Source organism: Centroberyx gerrardi, chromosome 12, assembly GCF_048128805.1.
Source record: "Centroberyx gerrardi isolate f3 chromosome 12, fCenGer3.hap1.cur.20231027, whole genome shotgun sequence".
NCBI classification, from domain to species: Eukaryota; Metazoa; Chordata; class Actinopteri; order Beryciformes; family Berycidae; genus Centroberyx; species Centroberyx gerrardi.
This window is the reverse complement of record NC_136008.1, coordinates 30,890,310-30,916,328: the sequence shown is the minus strand read 5'-3', so window position 1 is coordinate 30,916,328 and position 26,019 is coordinate 30,890,310. Positions and strand designations below refer to the sequence as shown.

Below are 26,019 nucleotides of genomic sequence, written 5' to 3'. Positions count from 1 at the left end.
GCTGCAGCCTCAATTCAAATGGATTAAATTGGAATTTGATGTCACTGATCGAAACACAATAACCCATTTTGTCCAAGTGTATTTTTTTATTTACCAATTTGTACAAATTAAAACTGCAACTGTTTGAATTGTTGAAAGCTTGAAGGACTTCATTACTCAGAAATCATGTAACTGGATGTCAGTAAACTACACACACCTCAGACCAACATATCTTTTCTTAATGGGTGGGTGGGGGTGGAGATGGTGAAAAAAGGTAGCTCTCTATGGTTGCAGTCTATGGTCGCTTGTTGCAGTTTAGCAGACAGTTTTGTAATTCACTCTTAACTCTCATTTTATCACTTGCAGTGTACAAAGAAACCAAACTTTAATTTGGCCAAATAAAGCAAAACCACGGTATCTCAATTAGGGGGAATGGGACGGTCTTCTATGCTGCCACACCAATTTGTGATTTAGGCTGATAATATATTTTTAAATAAAAATCTTGTCGCTTTGACTAAAAATAAAATGCTGAAATTTTTTAAGACAGTGTGTATTCAACTGAAATTCCTTTGAATGTCCTTGAGATGTCTCTACAACATGATGGGAGTCCGGTTGTGGCCAATTCAAAAAATTTGATATGATTCAGAAGGAAACACATACAGTGCTTTGCAAAAGTATTCAGTTATGTAAAAATTATTATGACGTAATAATTTGATTATTTATTCTGAATAGAATCCAGCCTATGTCTTAAAATAGTTATGGGACCTGGTCACAGTTTTGCTAGCAAGAGAAGAGTTTGAAAAAGTTTGAAAGGATAATCATGTTCAGAGATACTAAATACAGTCTAAATGACTACTGAGTAACAGATGAGAGATGACAGACGATGTTGAGCCAATTTTTGCTACTGCTGCAATTTATCCCAAACAAAGCAGAGGGGCTGAATACTTATGCAAACTCAATTTCTGTTATTTCAATTTTATACATTCACATTCATTCCTTCAGTTTGGTTTTCTCTTTGACTGAACAGAGCGCTCTGCATAGACCTCAGACTGAAAATCGCAAATATATTCATTTTGAAATAAAAAAAGGTCAAGGGATCTGCATAATTTTGCAAGGCACTATATGCCCATATAAGGTACCAAGCTGATACAGATGTAACTCAGAAGACTGGAAGCTGGAATCGCTGCTCAAGGTGCTTCTACAAAGTACTGACCCAGGGAGTGAATACTTTTTTAAATTAGATATTTCTGTATTTGATTTTCAACAAATATGCAAAAAATTGCAAAAAGGGTACTTTGTATAAATTGTTTACAAAATAACTCAATTTAATCCATTATGAATTGAGGCTGTAACACCACTTAATGCGGAGTAAGTTAATGATTACTAAAAGATGACTATTCGCAACTGCTGATTTACATTTTTGAGGAAACATTTTTTAATGTAAAAACACTCACATTCATACGAACTAAACGTCTCAAAAGAAATTAATTCTCATCTTTGCTACCTACACCTTATTTATGGACATTATTTTTGCTAATCCGTACATTCTGAAATGAACACAACTTTTTTCTATTTCTGAGATGATATTGTTCAATGTATATATAACACTTTCAAATTTCAATAATTTTCCCTTAACAATTTTTAGAAATATGTTTTTCTATCTTTGAAAATAAATTGTTCAGTGTATTATGACACCTTAAAAAATTTAATAGCTTGCTTCTTGTGTGACCTATACCTTGATTCTTGTTGTTGACATCGACGCTAATTTATGGCCGTTACTTCATTACCAACACTTGCATTTTAGTCAGCCAATTATGGTAATTAACATTTCATGGGCGCTGTTGAGCATCCAAGCTGAGTAGTCATGTCCCATCACAACTCCAGCACAGATTTGTTCATTTTCTGCTTTTGCAAACACACTTATTTTTCCCCATAGATGTTGTGCAAAACATTGTTTATTGATTATCCTTTGTCATATCTTTAAAAACAATTAAATGTTTACTCACAAGCATCCCCCTCCTAACAACAATAACAACCTCAGCTACAACAACAACATAACCAGCAACAACAGTAACAACAGTTAGCAGGTAACGGTGTAAAGGAAGGGCAAGTGCGTGATATTAAGTGTATACTGCCAGTGGCAGTTCAGCATACAGATGGAAACTGTTCTTGAAATGTGTGTTTCTCTGATCTGGATGCTGCAGTGCAGCCTGCCTGATGGCAGAGGTGAAAGCAGACTGTATGCAGGGTGGGAGGGGTAACAACAGGGATGCAGCTTTAAAATGTCACAGTTTTCTAACAGTAAGAATTTTAGAAACTACGGCATTCTAAACTCTTTGAAGGCAGCCTTGCGTTTGCACGAGAAGTCAAAACTCCTCACAAGAGCATTTCAGCATCTATTCACTTTTTAAAAAGCTCACAAAAACGGCATGTAATCCCGTCAAAACAGTTACGAGTTATACTAGTCCAGTGTTTCATTTCATCCTTCCAATCGTTGCGAGGTGATCTTCAGTGCATCATTTACCTCCTGTTGCTCCTTCCCATCTGTGTGAACGGTTTCCAAGTATAGGCTAGGTGTAAAAGACTAACTTTCTATGAAATTAAATCAAAACTAGCGTTTGCATTGTAATGAACACACCGTCTTTAGATACCATAAAGCAATTCTGTAAAGACGAGCTGGGCTTTGACATCTTGGATGATACTTGGGAGGCAGCCGGAGACTGCATTCCTTAATCATCAATTTGTGTATGCCATGGTCTCATTCTGTTCAAAATCTTCCATCGCCTGCATTATTGAAAAGCAGCTCTTGCACGGATATACCCAGACAAATATTCCACTTGCAATAGATGCAAATGTACTCCTGCCAACCTCTACCATATGTTTTGGGGTGTAAAAAAACTTGAACCATTGGACTTCATTCTTTGATACGTTCTCCAAAATCTTTGGACGACCTATCTCTCCATGTGCTCTCACTGCCATCTTTGGGATCACTTCTGAGAATATAACTACAAACTCAGTTCAACGGCATTTTCTTCTCTGCTGGCAAGAAGGTTATTATTCTAAAGGAAAATCAGATACATTGTAAATAATACAAAATTATTTCTATAAAGGTGTGGAAACTGTCAACTTTGTGGAACAAACGAATAAACTTCCCCCTGAATAACTTGCACATTCACATAGCCAACGCAAAGTAGTTTTGAGCTTGGTCCCTTATAGCAAAAAAGATCAAGATTAGACAAATCAAACCCTGACCTGTCCTTTGGCATCCTCTGGCATTGACTTGATGTGGATCCTTTTTACACAGCGCACCACGCCGTCATAGAACTGCACCCGATAAGTACCTGCATATGCACGCACACACACACACGCACACACACACACGCACACACACACACACACCACACATACACACACACTTAGATTAGATAGGTCACGTTGGGGTTGTGGATGTAATGTCCACCAACAACATTTACAGTGTGGATGCAGCAGAGCAATGACAGCCAGAGTTTTGTATGTTTGTGGTGTTTTTCTTCAGTGTTTTTTGTTACTTACTTCTGTCAGTGTATGGCTTCAATCAGGAAACTGAACTCTTGGCACAATCGAGAGGCTACATTATATATTCATTCACAGGCAGGAAAAAAGGCTGCCATTTTGGTGCAATAAGTAAGATCATATAGGCTAATATGATAGAATATAATGATGACCCCTAGCTGTTGTTTTCAAAATACGTCACATTTGCGCGCGCCTCTGCCTTGGAAACTAGATAGGTAAGACTAGCTCGAATGACCAGAAACAAGACTTCCGGTTTGGCCGTTCAGCCTTCAAAATAAAAGTGTGAGATTTTAAATAGGTAGAAATACTGTTTTAAACAAATTACTTTGTATTTAATCGTCAAATTCAATAAGTGAGCACCCATATTAAAGTTTGATGTCATAATAATAATGAAAAATGCCATAATATGTGCCATTTTAACTATAAATGCTGCATGTATTACGTTGTGCAGAATTGTTATGGCCCATTGTCATATGTGTTGTATTTCTGTATAATTGCTTTGAGTTGTGTTCCTCTGCTTTGCTTTGTGTTGTGTTCATCTCTCTCCCTCTCTCTCATCTCTATTAGTGTGGGTGTGTCTGATGAGCAACAGGTGGTCTGCTGTGATTGGTTGAAGAGCGTGATCGGTGTAGGTGTGTCCTGGCAGGTGATTGGTTCCCGATGGCTGCTCCCGGATATAAAGCCGCTGCCACCTGTCCAGAGATGTCTCCCTTCTTTGCCAGCTTCCAACACGCCAGCATCTTAGTTCTGTACCTTTGTTCTGATTGATGCTTTTATAGCTTGTAACAGCCCTGGGAGTTGTAGGGGCGGGTGGCCTTTTGTTTGAAAGCCTGTTTTCCTCTGTTTTTTCCTTGGTTAGGAGTTTAGGTAAGTCTCCTGTCATTTTTGTTGTTTAGGCAAGTGTAGGATAATTGTGCTTAGTTTCCTTTTGGTTTATTGTTTTGGCCATGTACCCACCCTGACGTCTTTCTCCCTGAAAACAGTTTGGGGCTGAAATTTCTTGTTTGCTGGTGGTTCTTGGGAGCAGGGAAAGAGGGGAACCACACCTTCGTGTCACGCCAGGGTCCCCCTAGGCCAGGGCATAACGTGAATTGGGGGCTCGTCCGTCCGTTTCTGTTGGTAGCTTGTTCGATAAGTTTGTTTGTGACGGTAACGTATGTTTCTGTAATTTTGCTTCTGGTTGGCAGTTTTTGTGTGTGTGGGGCAGTACGGAGTTTCAGCTAGATGACTTAACTACAACTCCCACTGTGGAGAAATTGGATAGATGTAGGAAGGCCGATCTGCTGATTATTGCTAACTTTTTTGATGTGCAAGTGCCTTTAAATGCAAAGAAGGCTGAACTAATTAGAACTGATCCTTTGTGACCGGTTGGGGGAAGGGGGTTTGCTCTCTGTGCCTCCAATGGCTGTAGGTGGTGAAGTGAAGCACCATAAGGAGGAAGACGTTCCATCACCTCACATTGACCCCCTGAGTTTTCAAAGCATGACTGTTGAGGAGCTCAGGCTGGTGCTTCGTATTAAAGAGACAGAGGTGAGGAACTGAGAGCTGGAAACGGAGACAATGCACCTGCCTGAAATCTGGAAATGTATTGTGTGAGAATGTTTTGCCTGATGAAGCAGAATTGTTAGATGTTGACAGAGCTGAGCTCATTAAAGAGCAACAGAATGACCCCTCCCTGGCCATGTGCATGTCGTCTGCTGTGAAATGGAGTGCTGGTGTTCACCCTCTGTCTACTTTTCAGATAATGGGAATCCCTCCCATTTCAGATGATTTGGGATGGAACTCATTTCAGCAATTGGTTGTGCCAGAAAAATACCGCCCTCATGTTCTTAGTTTAGCTCATGATCATAGTTTTTCAAAAAGATATACCATCAGATCCTGCGTTACTTCTTTTGGCCAGACTTGAAGGATGATGTGACAAAATACTGCCAGTCCTGTCACGTTCTTCCTGCACCCCTGCATCCAATCCCTGCAATTGGTGAACCTTTTGAACATGTCCTCCTGGATTGTGTTTCCCATTCCCCAGAACCAAATCAGGGCGCCAGTATCTCTTGACCCTGATGTGTGTCGCTATCCGCTATCCAGAGGCGATTCCGCTGCACACACTCAAGGCCAAAGTAATAGTGAAAGCCCTTTTAAAACTCTTCTCCACCTCCGGGTTGCCCAAGATTGTCCAAACTGACCAAGGTTCGAATTTTATGTCCAAATTGTTTGCTCAAGTTATGTCAGAACTGTCAGTCAACCATCAAAAGTCCAGCGAGTCCACCCCGAGTCACAAGGTGCGCTTGAACGGTTTCATCAGACTCTGAAATCTGTACTGCAAAAATACTGCCTGGGGGCAGGTAAGGAGTGGGATGAGGGACTTCCACTTTTGTTGTATGCTGTCAGAGAAATTGTACAAGACTGACTGGGTTTTAGCCCAGCGGAATTAGTGTTTGGCCAGTTTGTCCTTGGTTGGCCTCCGTAGTGCAGTAGCTTTGCTCTGTGTTATTTACAAATGTGTTTCGGTTTCTGTCTCCCTCTAGTGGTCAGAAATTTTGCTTATTGCAGCTTTAAGGCATAGTAAAAAACAATGGAGGTAGTGAGTGTGACGTCACCCATATGTTTCTGAAGGGCTGTTTTGAAGCCAAAAGATCGGGTTTACGATCGCTGCCATGTTGACATTTTTTGGAGCCAGCCCAGCCAAAGCGAGCCTGAGGGTTGTCTGCAGATATCCGTTACATCCCATTAATGACACAATTATTTTGAAAATCGCCATAAGGACACACGTTAGAAGAAGTGAAATTAGCCCGTGGTTTTGGCCTTTTGACTTTAAGGCCCTGTTGAAAGTGTGGGGTAAGATACCATTTCAAAAGCTTCCCTATATACCCCTTGCTTTATTGGAATTAAAATATTAATGTATTGCTGAGGATATTCCACAGGCAATCCATTATATCCAGGGACCACATTTATAAAACTGTGCGTAGATTCCACACTGTACGCACAAAAGAGGAAAAGTGCATACGGGAAAAAAAAAAATGTATTTACTAAATCGTGCACACGCTTTGTGTCACACAATTTTCCCTTTATAAATCCTAATCAACTTGGAATTTTCCACATGTGAACAAGCCTCACGTCCCACCCTGTTAACTCCCACAATTAGCCACAAATGGTTAATGAAACTTCCTCATGAATATTGATATGCATGTAAATGTGTTTCTCATTCCATTCTTTGTGTGACAAAATGGCAAATTTGGATGCAAGAGTAAAAATAGATTTCATTTCACAAAGAGTGAACCTAACGATGCATTCAACATTTCACATTTGTTTGATTTTGACTTTTTTATTTAATTGAATTTTTTTCCTCATTTTTCTGGGGTGATCTCTCGGGGTGATGAGGTGGCTGAATAGGATGTCTGTGCACCCGGGCCCAGTGTCTCCAATGCGCCCCATGCATCACACAAGCAGCCATAACGCATAACATCATAGCCATAACATCATTATGCAACATCATCGCAAGCCCTTTCATGACTTTGAGACATTCAGTCTAATTACTTAACACCTTGAATTTGTAGCAATTAATCGGGACACACAATTTATGAGCCCATAATTAAAGTTCATTGCACATAGATTGACGCTTTTTGGGCAAACTATACGGCTAGTTGATAGATAGCTAGATGAGCAGCCAGTGGAGCAGCTGCATTGAAATAAATGGCTGCGTATCTGACCCGACCCTTCCGACACAAACGGATGGAACAGAATTGCACTATTCAGATTAAATTAGATTAAAGCTTTGATCGCAATTACTTGTGTGACAAATTAATATAAAACTCTACTAGCAAGAATCTGCACCCTGACCTGCACCCTGAATCTCTAACTCCCCCTCCATAATAATGACAAGTGCCTCAGATAAAACTCGCTTAACACACACAACACCATCATTCCATTGGTTCCATAAATTTCTTTCAATCCAAACAATCTCATTTTTTTAATTGAAAGTTGCTAGGATTTTCTAGAGTTTGAATGCAGTCCTATAGAATATCCATCTGTTTGTCTCTGCAGTCATTTCTCCTTACTAGCCGTTCAGAGGGCAATATGCATTTCTGCTTCCCCAAAGCCTTTCCTGAATGGCAATCACTGTGGTCTTCAATTCCGTGGTAGTTTCTTTGATGGTCAAAATGTCTGTTCCAAGAACCTGTGTAGCACTCATTTGAGAAATTTCAGCAAACATGCTCTTGAGGTTTGCAGGTCTTTGAGCATTATGATGTGAAACTTGTGCAGTATCCTCACATGGATTGGGGCTCTGTTTTATAGCCATGCAGTTTGGTGTTTTGAAATATTTTAATGTGGTCGATATATACTGGCTTCCAAAATTGGTCACATTTCACATTGCAATTAAACCAAATAAAGAGGAAGAAGAAGAACATTTTTTTTAAAACTGTCTAAGAACATCAACCCCATTAATTTGAAACTTATCATATCATTTAACTTACAATATGTGCCTGATGATCTGATAATAATCCAGAAAATCAGAAATGCTTTTTGATAGCACTATTTGTGGGTATAGTTGTACTCACCCTCTTTGTTAACAGCTTCAATCTTAGCAGGGTAGTAGCGACAGTCTGTCCAGCGAGCCAGAACCTCTTCACCATCCTGCAACTCCTACACACACACAACAAACAAAGACACACAATCACTTACATAAATGGTACTCGTCCAAATGTAAGGTTTTTCGTCTTGCATGGAATGATGATGAGCCTACTGAATTACAAACATATGCTCTTGGCTACCTACTTCTCGGAGCTAATCAATGGCAATAAATACAACCCTAAGTTCCTATTTGACACAGGAACACAAAATCACAAATTGGGCCATATTAGAGACGAAATTATTAGTGTACTAGTTAATGAGGGTATTGATCCATCATTGGAAAGCGCACCTGGTGCCTTGGAGACCACCTGCATACTCTTGCATTCTGAAAGAGTCTCCTCCCAAATAAGTACATACCTCTAAACATATGACCTGCCTACTCTACCTTCTCCCTGCGAGACTTACAGTTGTCCACAGTTAAAAATCTTGGCTATACATTTGGTCCAACTCTCTCATTCGACTCAAATCAAGGGTATCACAAGATAGCATTTTTCCACAACATCGCAAAATGCATCCTTTTAAGCATGGCTGATGCTGAAACCCTTGTACATGCATTTGTTTCATCAAGACTCGATTATTGTAATGTCCTGTTTTCTGGCCTACCAAACTCTAGAACCTTCAACTCATACAAAATGCTGCTGCTAGAATATTAACTACAACTAGAAAACTTGATCACATTACACCCATTTTGATGTCCCTCCTCTGGCTCCCAATTAAAGCCAAATCTGACTTTGAAATGCTTCTGCTAACATATAAATCATTACACGGGTTTGCACCGCCCTATTTATCTGCCCTCATCATTCCTTATGTTCCCCTCGTACCAAGAATGAAGAAAAAAAAATCAACAGGCAGCAGACGTTGATTCTTGATTCTTTGGAAATCTTCAAGTCCAAACTCCTGTTTCCAAACCTGTTTTCACTGTCATATGACCAAACCCAGCCCTGTCTAGTGCGGGACCAGCACAGTCTCTTCTTCTACCTTAGTTTAGATAGCATTAATATAGGAACAGGCCACTGCAAACTCAGTCTTGGAGTGGTGGAAGGAATCCCAGAAGCTCTACCCACGGCTCTCCAACCTGGCAAAGAAATATATGTGCATCCCAGCCACAAGTGCCTCTTCAGAGAGGGTCTTCAGCACAGGTGGAAATACTGTCACCTGCCTGCGCTCATCTCTGAAGCCAGACTATGTAAACAGACTGGCGTTTCTGGCTAAAAACCTTTAAGAGGTTGCATTACCAAAAACATTTAAGAGGTTACATAACAAACAAGAGGTTACATTTCAATATCAACATTACAGTAGTATTTGCCATGTTGGCCTTAAGTTGTGGTTGAACTTTATTTTCTGTTACTTCTGGACTATGAGGGTGGGCCAGTTACTGACTCGAACATGTTGAATATAGTTTACCAATATATTGAATATACTGTATGTTTAGTAGTTTGCAGTAGGTTGTGGCAATGCACTACAACATAGTTGGTGTTATTTATTTTTATTTATTATTTTTACATATCATTTATTTTTGTTTTTATTTATCTAATTGTTTTACTTGTATTTATTTATTTTCATTTATTTCTTTGTTTTTCAGTTCAATTATATTTAAAGTTCAAAGACATCCAGTGTTAAAAAGAAACACCAGTGTTAAAGTTCAATAAATGCATGATGTTCTCAAAGTCAATGAGTAATCGTGTTAAATAATCGTGATCTCAATATCAATAAAAATAATCGTGATTATGATTTTTGCCATAATCAAGCAGCCCTACTATGTTTTCAACTGCAGATATGGCTTGTAGAATCAGTGATTACTTTAAAAAGAGAGAGTGCGTGAGGAGGAGAATCAGGAAAAGGGCAGGTGACAGACAGCACAGGCATCATCTGATCATAACTGCGAGGGTGTTATTATGGCTCAGTTGCCAAGTCCTTAGGAGTGTATTAACACAAAGCTAACTTTTAAGTTTTGAGTGATTTTATATTCTATATTTTATACTAGTGTTATAGTATAGTATAAGTTATAGTGTGAGAGTGATTTTAACATCACTTTTTATTCACATCTCTTCCCAGATCTTCTAACAAACACGGAGCCAGTGGTTTTGACCCTCAATGGCTAAACACATTTACCTGGCTCAGACATAATGAGGAGGGCATGACATGTTATCTATGCCAAAAGCATTGTGGCTCCATACTGCAGCTTGGTGGCTTGCCTAAAGCAAAAGTGGCCCAACCACACCAGCTATGAACCCATTATTCACTAAAGCAAGCGAAAGAGCTGTGCTTATTTTGATGGTTTGAATGTAAGTTTGATTTAATTTAATTATATGATTGTAAATTGAACATCTCCACATAATTACTGTCAAGTACCTAATTACTTTTCTGCCCCTGGGTCAGTGCCAACACCAAATACACAAGCAGCCACATCATTGATGAAATGGTGGAGATCATCGAACAGATTTTGGATGGCCAGATGGTGGCAGAAGTGTCAAAATCCCAGTGTGGGGATTTGATGTCATGGGGTGACAGAGCCCACAGGTGACAGAGCCCACTGACTTCTCTGTCACCAAGCAGCTGGGTCTTGTAGTGAGGTGAGATTACTTTCTACAATTAAATAAAACTGATGTGTATGTTCTGATTAAAATTAATTTGACTGAATATTGTTTCTTTTAAAATAGTTATTTGGAACCTGACCTGACAGGAAGCACTGTATCAAAAACAAACAAAGTGCTGCATTTGGGTGAAGTGTCCACTAGGGATGCAGCAACTTTGTATGACACCATAATGAAAGTCATCAGAGATGACAAGAAGCTACCAACCAACAAGCTGGCCTCCTTTGCCAGTGATGGAGCCTCAGTAATGATTGGTGAGTTGTTGCTTTTGCTTTTACCTTTAGTTTAGTTATTTGATGAGATTGTGACAGTGATAATTTCATTTTCTCTATGGAGAAAAGCTGGAGTTGGAAAGAGACTCCAGGGCTCATTCCCTGGCCCGATAACCGTGCAATGTGTGGCACACCGCCTCAATCTATCAGTGTCTGACTGTATTAAAGGATACGGCTGATGTTTTTAAATACATTTCTTATCGTCAACAAATCCTACGACAATAACAAAATCAACAATGCGTTTATTCTACTCCCATTACTTTCTGACTTCCCACGTTCCCTTTTTAGCCTTCAAACCAGAAGTCATTGGCTCCAATTGTAAGCTAAAAACCTTTAAATGCAGCTCACAAAGACATAGTTTCAATTTTAAAAATCACTAACTGTTACCATCAAAAGTCAGGCTATTGTAGTTATTACCAAATCAAATTCAAATGGGAACAAATTCTTCATTACGACGGGGACTATTTTCGGTGCTACGGAACTACTTTCCTGAGATGGAAAACGTGTTTACGGCCGGCTTATTAAGTTGTCTGAGGGAAAAGTCGGCCGGCCTGGTGCTTCGCAATGATGAAATATGTTGCCCAGAGCAACGGCATGGCTCTGTGACGTGTTTTTAATAGTTTTTTAATATAATGGAGTTCTATGGCTACTGGGACATGGCTTTATTGGGCATCGGCTACATGGACGAGACTTGTTAGCAAAACAAATTCATTGCTGATTTTGTTATTTTCATAGGATTTGTTGACGGTAAGAAATGCATTAAAAAACACCAGCCTTATCCTTTAAGGGGCAGAGGGGAGTACCATACCTCACCAAATATGCCAGGACTGTTGGAACAATTTTCTGGTTCTACCAGGCCTCAAACAATAGGACCAGAAGTCTTAAGGTTCTATCTCCAGAACCCTCTGAGCTCTATCCCAACCTGAGCCTTGCAGCTGCAATCGCCCTCACAGCCCCTGTTCAGACTGCAGATGTGGAGAGGCTATTTTCACCACTCATGATGGTAATGTATGATTGAGAACACTATTACTATTCATTTCTGTATCAGATTAATACAAAGTTTCTTAATGCATTAATTGTTTTTTTTAAAGGTTAAGACACCCCTGCGCAATACACTGTAGGAGAGGCACTTGGATGTGTGTTGCAAGGTGGCCATTAATGAACCGGACCAGGAGTCCTTGGACTGCAAGGAGTGCCTGAAGCAGTTCTATAAAATATATAAAATCTATAAAATGAAAAATAGGAGGCTGAAATGTTCTGCCTCTGGTTGTGAACTGTGTAAATAAAGTGTTCAGCTACGCTGAGCCACTTTTTGCTGGTTGTGAACTATGAAAACAATGGCTTTTATTTTATATTTATGTTAAAAAAAAAAATGTTATTGACTTTATATTTTGAGTGAGAAGTTGGGTTGTGTTGAGCTGGATTTGGAGTGTTTTTGGAGCCAGCATCTAGCATACGTTAGAGGAATTGCAGCTTTCAGCCACTTCCTTATTGGCCTCAAAATTCACCCGTGGTTTTGATCGCTTGGTTTATGAGCGTGTCCGTGGCTCTATATGCTCTGAGTGTGTGGGTCTTTGCTTAGCAATGGCTGCCTGGGGATTTTAGAGCAAAGATGAATTCTCATTGGGATACACTGGAGTGTGTGTGTGTGTGTGTGTGTGTGTGTGTGTGTGTGTGTGTGTGTGTGTGCGTGTGTGTCGTACAGCACTGTGGTCCTCCTCCTGTAGTGGCTCTCTGCAGATGGCAGGTCTGTCCAGTGGTCGAAGTCGGCCGCTGTCCCAGGATATCCACTCATCATAGCGATGACTCCAGCGGTCAAAGTGGACCAGCAGCCTCCCCTCTTCAGGCTCCAGCTGTTCTATACGTGCTGGGTACCTACACAATATACAATAACAACAACTGTAAGCAACTAAGTAACAACTGTAGCTAACTGTAATTAACAGCTAATAACAATTGTAAGCAACTGTAAGTAAATCAATCTATGATAATAATCCATACTCTTACACTTCTCAGTCTTAGTCTATGTGGAAATTATGCGCTGCATATGTTTATATTACCAACTGAATATAGAACACCCCCCCCCCCCGAACACTCTGCACCCAAGTAAACTCAGCCTGTGAGAAATACTGAGATCGATACCAATTGTACCATTCTATTTCTTATGTTGTGATAAGATTGTGACATTGAGATAACATTGTTGCACCATTGCCAAATACCATGTCTGATTATATTGTTATGCTATTTATAATATTGTGATAACATTGCAATAATGTTGCCATACCACTTCTTCAAGTAGTCCTGGGCCTCTACTTTGGCCCCCACTTCAAAGCTGATGCCAGGTCTGGTAGGAGGTTTGTTACTCATCCTGTCTGATTCAGGATTGCCCACATCTCCGAGTGAAGCTAAAACAGAAGAGAATATTTAAAATATTGCTAAAGAGCTGATTTATATGACTGTGAAATGACAGTTTTGGCTAACGGGCTACAATAGTACTTTTTTGAGACTAAATTGTGACCCAAAGTTGAATAATCCCAATATTAAAGCTACAATATGCAATGATTTTACAGGATATATTATACCATGTCAGTCTGTGTCTGTCTGTGACCCTGCATGTTCATGCTTAGATCCAAACATTTGCCTGAAATTGGCTTTTCAATGATGTTGGCGACATTTTTGGGGCATACTATTTGCTGGGGGCGTGTTGCATGGCTAGCTGTGAGATGGTTGTGGCTATCAAGGTGAGGCTAGCGGCCACAGAGCAGATAAAATTACAGGTGTACCGCCCCAGATTCTTGCCCCAGAATGATGGCTTTTGAAATTTGGAACCAAGGGCATACAAACCATATCACTGCACTAAGACTGCTAGGGTTTAGAGTTTATGTCCTAGGTCCATGGTACTGCAAGGCCCTTAGGATATAGGCCTCCACCAAATGGCATGCTATATGACACAATCAATTAGTATATGGACATATATTATGTGGACCAACTGGCAGTGGCCACAACATCAGTTTGGATGCCAAGAAAAATTCATTTGAAAATGTGGGTCTGGGGTTTTGGAATCCGCTGCTCTAAAGGCTCGCGACCTTGGTTGTCCTGACAGGCCAACAGACACTAAAATAAAAGCAGAGAGGCTGTGTACTGCATGGGAAGTGAGATGCAGAGTACCAGAAGGCATAGGAACGCTTCTTAAAATTGTCTGATAACTACAGGCAGAAATAAGCCTGGAATGGTAGCAATTCTGAGTGAATAGGTGGGATTGCAAATAATCTTGATAAATTTGCAATTCCGTGTGATTTCAGAATGGTTGGCAAAAATATCACGTCACCAAAAAAGATAGAATGAAGGATTTAATTTTTGCTTGTGTGGTGCCTGCCTTGACTTCTAAGCCCTTTTCACACATGAAACCCACAAAAAAAAGCACAAATCGCTTATAAGGCATTAAGCAATTTAATGGGTTCGGCTTGTCTTTAAAAGAATGATTTATTAGTCACCTATTCATTTCAAAAGTCATTATTACTTGATTTATTACTCCCAGTAATAAACAGTAATTTGTTACACTATTCCTTACTTTTCCGTTACACCCTCAAAACTGCGTCCTCTCTTTTCCTCAGAAATGACAAAGATAATTATGAAATTATGAAGGGAAATCAAACAGCGCTGGTATATAATGTTCTTGTCGTCCTTTTGCACAATAAGATCTAAGTAGTGGGAATACTTTTCTACCATTTCTCATCAAAGCAGTGGGAATACTTCCACCCATAGAAAGTCAACTTTTATATAATTTCTCATCAGAGTTGTGGGAATACTACCATGAGAACTTTTCAACCATTTCTCATCTTTTTTTTCTTTTTTCTTTTACCGTTTTTGACTAGGTAAGTCCCACTGAGGTTAAAAATCTTTTTTTTCAAACTAAAATCTCTTTTTCAATCTATGCTATCTTCATGTGTAACTGTACCAAATGAGGGGGAAGACAACTAATTCTGATGAAAACAAAGTAGTAAAGAAGTACAGTAAAAAGTAATATTACTCTAACACATTACTGAGTAACATATTACCACCCAGCTCTGGTGGGATTAATAATAAGTCTTTACATTTTGCACTGATGAATGTCAAGGCAGTTTTAAAAGCATGCATCTATTGTTCATTTGTGTAACCTACATAGGCTACTTATCATTGATTCATTTCCTGTCACCTGTGACCTTAAAACGCCTGACCATCTCACCCATCACCCAGTGTATAATGCCCTCTAGTGGTTAAAGGGTGTGAAAGCCTAAATACAGACACAGGACAAATGGCCCCTACATAAACTGTGTTCAGATGTGTTATTACATACAACTGAATAAAAGCGACACTGTGAGTCCATTCGGGTTACCCAACTGTCATAAAGTTCCTGTTTGACAAGAGTAACATCTTTGTCACTGTACACTCTACAGAATAAACTAGCTTGACTGTCCGTCAAGATAGCTGGATACCTAATGTTATAGAGTGCTAACTTTGTTAACTAGCTATGTTAGCTAACATAATTTGCACATTTATAAACATTCATATGTCTTGTCAGTGACTAGTCAGTTACAGTTAATTCAGTGCTGTTTGAATGAGTGATATTATAATCTCATTTCAAGTGATTGTAAACTTTACAGCTGTTTGTTTGCTAGCTAACGTAGGCTACTATATCCAGCTAGTTAGTTTAATGCTCGCACTGAAGGTAATGCCGCAAGCATAGAGACTATTTTAAACCACTGGATACTCAATTAACGTTAGATATAATTATTGCCTTGCAAGCTGAAGTCAATACTCAATATATCAACAGTAGCCAAATTGCCAACGTCTCATAAAGTAGCTAAATGCGCACGGAGAATGACTTTCAGACCCTATGCTGCTGACGCTATTAGTGTTGTAATTATCTGGTCTGGGCAGCTTGCTAGCCTGGTAAAGCTAACTCATCTACTAGACGCTTGCTAGCTACGATGCTAACGTTAGCCAACAAGCTAACGCCGCTAGCTGACTAGTGCTGCTGCAGAAACGAAAAAATCGGACAGCGACTGCGTCCGTTTTTGATTAACAACCATTCACCGTGTCTGCGCCTGGCAATTTTCATCTTTAACATAAAGTGCAAGATGGTTTACCTTTGCGAATACATTTATTTGGTAAATGGGACGGGTTTTGTGTGAAACTCAACCTTCTTTCCGGCCCATTCTCTTGTAAGAAGAATCACAAGTATGGGCAACGTCAGCCTGTCCCATGGACTACACAGCGGTCACATGACAGAGCAGTCCAGCATGGCTGACATGTAAACAGAGAAAGCTTCGTTCTCTGCACACAGCTACAAATATATGGGTTCTCTGGACACTTCTCTGTACGTATAATTCTCATGGGCGTCGGGCTCTCCAATATAGGTTCTTAAAATGTCCCCCTCCAAAACTAAACCACCAAATTGTGTTATTCTGCCTCGATCCGCATTGAAAAATTCACCGCGGGACTTTTATTTTGAAAAGCCGTTGGCTTCGTGGCAGAGCATTGTGGAATGAAGTTGAATGAAGAGTATGTCCATATGATAAAAGTGCGCCAATTAGAAATAGACTTGACAGGGCTTTATTTAATCGGTGACAGTACAGACCATCCATGGTACAGACTGAAGGCATCGCTCCGCTCACATACTGGTACTGCAGCCAAAAACAAAGCTACATAAATCAAGTGAAGAGGTGTCACTCTTGCTCTAAATTAAATATATTTACTTGTTCTGCAATATTAAAATCATTCCGCTGAGGTTTCGGCCCGCAAAGGCCTTCATCAGATTGTAAAGAATGTAATGGCCTTTGTGGCCAAAACGACAATAGAATGATTTTAATAGTGTAAGTAAATACATATAGATCAGCAAGCGTTATGCATCTCATACATCTCATACCCACTCTCCCACCTACTTTTCCTGTGACGCTCTTTTTTTTTTTTTTATCAATCTGTTTATTGATTTCAAAAATAGCAAAATAAAAAGCATCTGAAATGTGTTCAAATGATTGTTGCTGAGGTTGAAAACCTTTAGCTCATCACTGTTTTGATAGTATAAATATTACAAAATTTTGTTGTTTTGAGATTTTTTTTTTTTTTTTTTTTTTGCTTGATGGCATGATTTGATGAACATTTTATTTTAAAATGCTGCAAGGACTAAAATTCAACAAGGAACAAACCCAAAGTTCTGATGCATCCCTGTATGCTATGTGATTTTGAGCCCACAACAATTACGACTATCAAACTTTGCATTTAGAGTTTTGCACTTTGAACCTCTGTTGTGAAAACAGAGTCAAAGCAATTGGACAAAACGAAACACCCTTAGGGGGCGATCACACCGAGAAGCGTCGCTACAGGCGCAGCCGCGTCAAAAATGCCTCGGCAGACTGCATTGGGCAAAACAGCTTGGTGCGCCTGTGGAGCAGGGCTGTGTGTGCGACCGGGTTAAAGACCGTTAATATCAGCTTTTCATCTGTGTTTTCCTCTGTCCCACCGTTCCTACCACATCAAACCGCATCAAAACAGGAAGGAAAGCCCGCCTTCTGCTTGATTTGATTGGCTACCTGGCCCAAATGTGACATTGACGACCGGTGCGACTCCGCGCCTTGCGCTGAAAAGTTGAGAATATTTTAACTTTTATGCGCGCCTAAAAACCGCCAGAAAAACGCGATGCGCGTCGCAAGAGAAGAGCACGCGCCAGGCGCGCCGTACCATAGGAAAACAATGGTTTTGGTGGCGACGCGTTTCTAGCGACGCTTCTCGGTGTGATCGCCCCCTTAGTGTACAATGTTCCTTTCTGTCAAAAGCTCCACTGAGACAATTATCTTAGTCTAGGACTTTGCTTAATCCAGGTCCACGAAACCAGCCCCTGGTCTAAGATACTAATAGCAATATCAGCAAGTTCACAGGTGTCTGTGTATCTATGCTTTGTGTGTGTGTGTGTGTGTGTGTGTGTGTGTGTGTGTGTGTGTGTGTGTGTGTGTGTGTGTGTGTGTCCAGCTAAATATATTGTTGTGAATGACTGTATTTATAGGTTACAAAGGAATGCAGAGAGTTTGCAGAAACAGTGATGGTGATTTGTTGCCACCTAGTGGTTGAATCAGACTCAATGGAGACAGACACCTTTACCTTTACCTTCACTTGACTTACACAATATTACTCTGCAAATGATAATAAAAGACACAGGAAAAAGTTAGTGCAAACAATTTGATTGAAGCACAGATAAACACTCACATTCAGATCTATGGGCAATTTAGAGTCTCCAATCTACCTGCACATTTTTGGAATGTGGGAGGAAACCCACGCAAACATGGGGAGAACATGCAAAACTCTAGGCGACAGTGCTAACCACTGAGTCACCGTGCTGCCCCTATTGCATTCATCTTGAAAAAGAAAATTCTCCAGATTTTCTCGTTATGACGAGATCTTTTGTTGTTGTAACAAGAACTTTTCTCTGTGTTGAGGAAAGGATCACGATCACAAGGTTGAAGTTGGTTTCTAATTAGTAGCTTCTCATCCAGAAGTGAAGAGGAAAAAGGCAATAGGGTATTGGTTCCAGCCTGGCCTGATAAAGTTTTCTATCTCAAATCAGGGGCCTATAATGGTGCTGTGAACAATCTGACAGAGGCTTTTTAAGGGTTAAATGTTTTGGGGTATGGCAAACTGCAATTCTTTGGTGTCAAAAGGGATGTCCGCTTTCCTAGGAGATAGACTTGGGCATAATGCAGATTTCATGCTGTTCTGGAAAATGAATTGGAATGAAAATTTCAATAATTTTTTACATCGTCAATGTTATGCCATATTGTGCTCACAATTGCACCACCAATATGTCAGATGTTCTGTGTTATAAACAAACTGGCCACTTTCTGATGGATCAAGGTATGTCACTGTCCGATCTGTCCAATCCGCACCACACGTCTGCCTGTGCACGGTGGAGATTGGGCAGCCGGACGGATCGCCCTGCCATAGAATTTTTATGTTGTAGTCATGGAAATGCATGTGCCATGGAGTGCCAAGAGTCTGCAGGTTTTCAGTGGGTGATTTAATAAGTGAAATCACCCACTCTAGTCTTTGGTTGGAATGAAAAGCTGTAGACTCTTCGCTCTCCGTGGCACATGCTTGGCTATCCCTGAGCAAAAAGGAGGCCATGGCCATTGACACATGATGTAGCCTGGGTCTCATGCACCAAACCAATGCTATTATCCATAACAACATTATCAAACATTCTGTGGCAGCCATCTTGAGGAGTGCCAGACAATTGACCATTCAAGAGTGCTGATTTGATTAGATATGGCCATTCTAATCATTGCAGTCCTTTGGTTGTATGAGTGGCTGAAATAATGACAAAATCCTGGACTAATAACACTGATAAGATTATAGTGACTGAACAGTGTGAAAGAAAATGTGTACTTGCATGTTTTACAAAGGTAAAAACACATTTAGGTTTTCACTTCAATTTTCCCTTGACTTGCAAATAAGAGGCTATGAATCAGAAACCAGCTTCAACCTTGCAAGCCTTTTCTAAGGGCTTGGTGAAAGCTTTGGCCACAGACGTGAAGAACCTGATGACAGGCTGCAAGTGAAGGTTGTTCCATCAGTCTTGTAGCAATAAGCCATGGGAGAAGTATCCATCTGCAGCTTAGTTGTCAAGGCCTTGACAACAGCATTATCGAAAGCCAGATCCTGAGATGCCATGGAGATGTGTAAAACTGCCTAACACTCGGAGAGTTAGCATGAGTGCAGTGCAAAGACTGGCATGTTGCCCCTGTTTACCATTGGATTCTACTGGACACTGCTGTCACTGTAGGTAAGGCAATTAACCCCCACCAACAACCACCATCATATTAATGTATGTTACAGCAGTATGTTGTTAGTATGTCTGTTTATCATTCACAAGCCTAACTTGAACATGGAAGCTCTGACTATGTGCTTTTATTTTATTAATTACAAAATAACTGTGTTCCCGGTGTGGGGTAATAAAACTGGTGTCAACTCCAAGAACGTATGCCACCGGGAACACCGCCCACCGCAACAACCCTAGTGTCACCCAGCGTTTTTGATACATTGTTAGTTGGCTTAACAACAGCAGACCACCAAGAGAAAAAAATTAACTTTAAATAGTGAAGCCGAATTGGCAGCAGACTCTACAAGACTAGGCTGAGAAACTGGGAACCCTGAACTTCCAGATCCACAGTTATCAGTTGCAGAAAACTGGGAATAATTCCTCAATGAGTGTCAAACTCTCAAAGTCCTCAGAACTGTCCTCCAAACTTGCTGACAAGTTATTATTTATTTAATTGATCAGCATCTTTGAGGACAAATCCTCGATGTCAGTTAAGGCAACAGACATCAAGGAGATCAGTGTCCACGAATCTGATAGGTCCATCCACTCATCAAGAGATAGTAGATGTTATCGGTGAGCTCCTGTGAACATTGCTAAGCTCACCATTGGAGATGACATTCTCCAGCCTTTTGCAGAAAGATGATGCACAGCTGTGTGTTTGTGCTCCCAGCTTTCCATCCTCTGGCTGGAATATATCTCTTCCAAAAGACTGCCAGCATTTGTCAATGATAGCCTGCATGTTGTCATAACTTAAATGACAAGAATGAGCAATGACTATAGTTCTGCTGACAGGAGTCTTGCACATGGGAGACTCAGGTATAGCCCTTGGTAAAAAATTCCATGAACATTCAGAGCTTTGATGGGTTGATACCATGCACTGAGAAGACATGGCAGACAATGGTCTGCGTGACTCACTAGTGGAGGGCGATACAATAGTTGGAGCCTAATTTTATTGGCCACCCTGGGTGCCACCCAAAACTTTCTTGGTCACTGGGAATTTCTCTCTCCTCACCTCAACATAAAAGATAATTTTGGTTATTTGCAACCTGGGCCGTATTTTCCTAGTTTTTGGCCATCATGACTGCTGATTGTGTTCAAAATGACATCACCGCACTGTAGAGCTTTACATACTTTGAGGTCGCCAGGAGCGCTGCTGTCCAATACACACACACAGGGCTAACCGGTCATCTCCAACAGTTGAATCAAAAAGCGATTAAAGCACAATAACACTGTCCAGACAGAGCCAGCTGGTTTGATCTGGCTGAGCTGCTATTGCCACTGCTTCATCCATCTGTCTGAGTTCCTTGTCTGTGTATTCTGGTTCAAATAAATAAGACTAGGCAAAGAACCGTTGTTTCTCTTCTATATCGAAGTCACTGGACATTTTCTTCTTTGTTTGAAAGTCTGATAAGTAAGCCGGAAGCGTTATAAGCCACTCTCAGCAGAGCTATTTCAGTTTGTGTGACGTAGACCTGTATGCGTTAGCTGTGTAAACACACGTGTGGAAGATTCACATGAATGCGCGAGATCTGGGTGCGCATGAATGTTTGTGAAAACAGCAGTTGTGAGGATTTGCACTAAATAATGGTGTAAATATAGGTCTTTCCCACTCACCATGCAGTCGTTTGGCTTCAGAAAACTTGGATTAGGTTGCACGAGCAGTATAATGAGTAATTTTATGGTAATTTTTGTCCTTTTTAGAACTCTAAAGAACCGGACCCCAATGACTTCAGTTGTTTTGGAGAAGGTTCTGGCAACCTCCCTGTGTGTTAAATGGAATAACTCAATAATAGTGAAAAATATTTTTTGATGACATGTCTTGTTATACTTGTTATACGAGCTTTATCTTATATTCCAACTTTCTCTTTGAATGAACACAAGATATGCTTGTGTGTCCATCAGACTAGGTAACAAAATATCAAGGTACATATCACATCAAATAAGTCCCTGGTAGGGGCTTTGAATAAACAGTGACACCTGTAGTCAACATTTGGAACTACATTAGACTATGCAGACTGACTGACAGACAGACAGATTTTAGGGAATAAATGTAGATAAATGTATCTTAAAATGAAGTTATATCAAAACCCATCTTGTCCTTTCTACCAAGAACAATTCAATATTACCCTGTGACCTAAGATTATCATGCATGTATGCATACAGTAAGAAGGTGCTATTCAGACTTTATTTTCAATACATTGTTGATGAGTAGAAACTAACCAATGGCATAACCTGAATTATTACCAATAGCAGTCAGTTAAATTGACTGTAGTTTGCTTTTTTGTCTTCACCATAACCTAAAGATCAACATTGTAAACATTTCTAACCCAATTTAGAGCAGTATGACTCATAAAACAAATTTTAGTCATTTTATTTTTCTGTTTTCCTGCATATTTCTAGGTTATATATCAGATTGTTATTTAGAAACCCAACATTTTCTAGTCACGCCCCTTTATATATCCTACACGTTTTCCAATAAGAAAGCTATGAATTTGCTCAATATTTTCTTTGAAAAATTCTGTTTATTAAAATGTTCATGAAACTAGATGAAACAAAGCCATATTTCTGTCTGTCAGGGATGAATTCATACATGACATCATACATACAATATATAGTCGTCAGAAACCAAGTCTACCTACAACAATGCAAACAAACTCATCCACTCAGCTGTGGTCTAAGGATAGACTTTCAACCCAAGCACAGCAGAGAACAAATATATATTATTTATCTCCCACATTGACCTCACAACCTTTTCCTGTCACCCATCACCGATCCTCTCATACCTTATAGATTTACATATTGTTGAAACAACTTTTTGAATTTACTCATTCTTAAGAGAGTCTGTGTAATCTCTCCAGGGCTGCAAAGTTAAATGAAAAGCTGTGAACATCCCCTCAGATCATGTTTGTTATTTCTAGTGGCATAACAGAATTGATTTTATCCATTGTGCAATAGAATTTATGCAGACATGGGAAGATTTTAGTTGTTGATTTTGTATTGAATTGTAAGTGTCTGCACTGTAGGCTACCTGGGGAGATAATAGTAATTCAAATAGTATTTCTTAGACATTCTCTAATTGGGATAATTTCCATTGAATTATACTGAGATCAAACTATTCCTCACGTGAGGACCCCGGATCACACTTTGAGTACTACTGGTGTAGAGGAAGTGAATTTTTTTCTTGTTTCTTGTATGTCGGTTGGAATGTTTTCTTCAGTACTTCCTTTCCAGTAGGCGATAATCTGCTGAGATTGTGTTGAACGCTCCACTGCGCATGCTTGGGAAAGTCCAGCCTAGCCTCGCTCGGTGTTGCCCGTTGTGCTGCTGGCTGTTTCCCACCGCCTGTCCGTCCTGCTAGAAGCACCATGCTCCGTACCGTGTTTTGTCGGGCTCTTCCCGGGCTGTACCGAGTCCCGGTGTGTCACTACTCTGCGGCCGCCATCCCGGTACCCAGCACCCAGCCCGAGGTTCAATATAATAAGGTATCGTTTGCTAAAAATTACCACACGTTGTTTACGGTGGATATTCGCCACCGTGCCAGCAAGCGGTCAACAAGTGCAAACAACTCGACATTAATGCCCTGCAGAAACGCGAACAAATTGTGATGGTACCTGTGAGGTTATAGTTTGTTATTGTGCTGCTAAATATGCTGACGTTACCGTGTCTGTCTATGTGAAGTCAGGTAAAAGTTACAAAGGTTGCTTTAGCTTGAAAAGACGTGCTAGAGGAGGGCCAAGGTCCAGCCGTAAACTACAGCAGCGGGTCTTAATAACTACTGGCGTTAACTCTCTGGTTTACCGTTAATTTGTGTAATGAGCTGCTGTAGTTGGGTTGGAATGAGAAATTGCTGACACCGTTGGGCCTCTGTGGCACATGGTAGGAGAGAACTTGTTAACCTGTTGAGTAGAAAGGGACAGTGTGGGACAGAAAGTCCGGCCAAACTCCCATTGCAAACAAGGGAGTGTCAGTTTAATTTTGGATTGCTTAACTGGACACAAGCCTACACCTCAGAACAGCATTTCACGTCCCTATGAAATGAGGAATTACTTTTTCCACCCTTTTCCATGTCATAATATACACTATTTAATAATTTTTTTTTAAAAAGTTTTATTTTCTAGTATTTGTCATTGCATTGCATTGTCGTTACAGTCTAGTGGTAAATTTGCCTTACATATAGGCCTACCAGCAGACTTTTTATGGGTCATAACATTGCAACTTGAAAACACACCTTTGCCCCCTAGTGGTCAAATATGGTAGTATTCTCTCTCGCAGAGAAACCAGATAGAATGGCGCCCAATTGCGGATTTCCATAAAAATATGTCTTGTGAGTGATTGAAGGCTCCAATTGCAGATTGAATTTGTTTACATTCATCATACAACCGAGGTAGTATTTCCTGTATATGTAGCATTTTTTTTTTCTTATTTTCATCAAAAGTTTATTTAGATTAATTTTCTCAAAAGTTTATTCTGACTTTTTTTTCTCAAGTTTATTTCGACTTGAATCTCAAAACTTTTGACTTTTTTCCCCCCTCAAGTTTTGACTTTATTCTCAAAACGTCTAATTTATTCTCAGAATATTTGAATCTTCCCCTAATAGGCTAGGCCTTAATAGGCTACTCTTCCATACAGTCAGCAGCATGAGTCTTGATGAAAGTTTAGAGGTTTCAGAATTGATTTAATGAACCTATATGTCACATTATAAATCCAACTCATTGGAAGTACATTTCAGAAAACAAAAACTGCAATTCTCAAAACAACAGAAAATAAAAATCAAGCAAAAATTTTTTTGCTTGATTTGTTTTTCACATTTTCTAGATATATTGATGTGTTGCAATTTGTTTTTCTATAATTGAAATCAACTTAGGCTACTGTAGTGGACATACAGACTAGGAAGTAGGGGTGTAACGTAGGGCTGCAGCTATCGATTATTTTAGTAATCGAGTATTCTACCGATTATTCCATCGATTAATCGAGTAATCGGATAAGAAATACTTTTGCTTTATTAAAGAGCAATAGTAAATATACAAAAGAGAAAAGCTGTCCGCACGAAGCTGTCCATACGACACTGTGATTTACTGAAAACGAGGTGAAATAATAATTATTATTGATATTTATTACTAGGCCTAAATATCATACAAGTTCATAAGACTGGCTAATGTACATTTATTTACTATGTTGAAGGGTTGCCCTACACCTGCTGACCCTACTCACTGCAATCAAACTAAACTGAATATACCTGCTGTATTGGACTGGTGCATTTTAGGCTCCAATTGCTACTTACACCACCTGATATTTTGCTTTCTGGGGTATTTTATGCATCACTGTGAGGGGAGTAGGTGTGTGGGTGTGTGTGTGTGTGTGTGTGTGTGTGTGTGTGTGTGTGTGTATGTGTGTGACTATCATAATAATAACATGAATGAAGCTCAGGCTTTCACAAATTGACTGCAGCATTTTATTTTCTGTGGTTATTTTCTTGAGCAAAACTTAGCTAACTTAGGGACATCATAACTAGCCACCATATTGATTTACGTTCTTAACTAGCCATTACATATAGCCATAATTAACGTGCATTCTTTACTAGCCTTCATCTCATCCCGTTTTAAAATTAAGTGCGGACTCCGCCCACCCGGCCAGTTTCGGCGTACGCCGGTAGCAATTACAAGTGGACCATATCCTACAGTCCCTGCTCTCAGCGGAGGGAGGGAGCTACACTGTGTGGGAAGCGCTGTGACCGTCAGACCTCTCTGGATTAGACAAGCAAGTAGAGAAAACCAGCATCAGCCGAACCAATTTATTGCCAAATGCTTTGGGATTCAACACATTAACATTGCTTCCCATGGTCAGAAAAAGTCGGCAGATTTGTCGCTAGTCGCTTTTGAGAAATAAAGTCGCCAGGGGGGTCTGAAAAGTCGCTAAGTCTAGCGACAAAGTCGCCAAGTTGGCAACACTGGATCCCAAACTTTGGACACTTTCTGTCGTTTTCTCTGGCCTGTCTCTTCTCTTCGCCCCTCGCTATTTTCTCTCTCTTTCTCCAGCGCGTTGTGCAACAGTAATAATCATCCGTGCGAAACACTGAGTGTGTATATAGTTATATGGATTAAACGAAGCTTCGATGCAAAGAATTTGCATCGATGATTTTTAGTAA

General features: G+C 40.0%; 2 protein-coding genes across 5 annotated transcripts in view; one reads left to right on the top strand and one right to left on the bottom strand.

Annotated features, from left to right (window-relative positions):
* phf20l1 (PHD finger protein 20 like 1) overlaps positions 1–16,223 on the bottom strand; it is a 76,977-nt gene extending 60,754 nt beyond the window's left edge. For all 4 annotated transcript variants that reach the window (XM_071897210.2, XM_071897211.2, XM_071897212.2 and 1 more), the window contains exons 1-5: positions 16,153–16,223; positions 13,308–13,428; positions 12,730–12,901; positions 8,088–8,172; positions 3,232–3,320 (exon numbers count right to left, since the gene is read on the bottom strand). In XM_071897210.2, the coding sequence (XP_071753311.1) occupies positions 3,232–3,320; positions 8,088–8,172; positions 12,730–12,901; positions 13,308–13,390 (429 nt within the window). In that variant the 5' untranslated portion in view covers positions 13,391–13,428; positions 16,153–16,223. The remainder of the gene's footprint in view (positions 1–3,231; positions 3,321–8,087; positions 8,173–12,729; positions 12,902–13,307; positions 13,429–16,152) is intronic.
* A 6,931-nt stretch (positions 16,224–23,154) lies between these two features.
* LOC139924539 (aldehyde dehydrogenase, mitochondrial-like) overlaps positions 23,155–26,019 on the top strand; it is a 34,086-nt gene continuing 31,221 nt past the window's right edge. Inside the window, exon 1 of the mRNA XM_078287091.1 lies at positions 23,155–23,356. Within this exon, the coding sequence (XP_078143217.1) occupies positions 23,240–23,356 (117 nt within the window). The 5' untranslated portion in view covers positions 23,155–23,239. The remainder of the gene's footprint in view (positions 23,357–26,019) is intronic.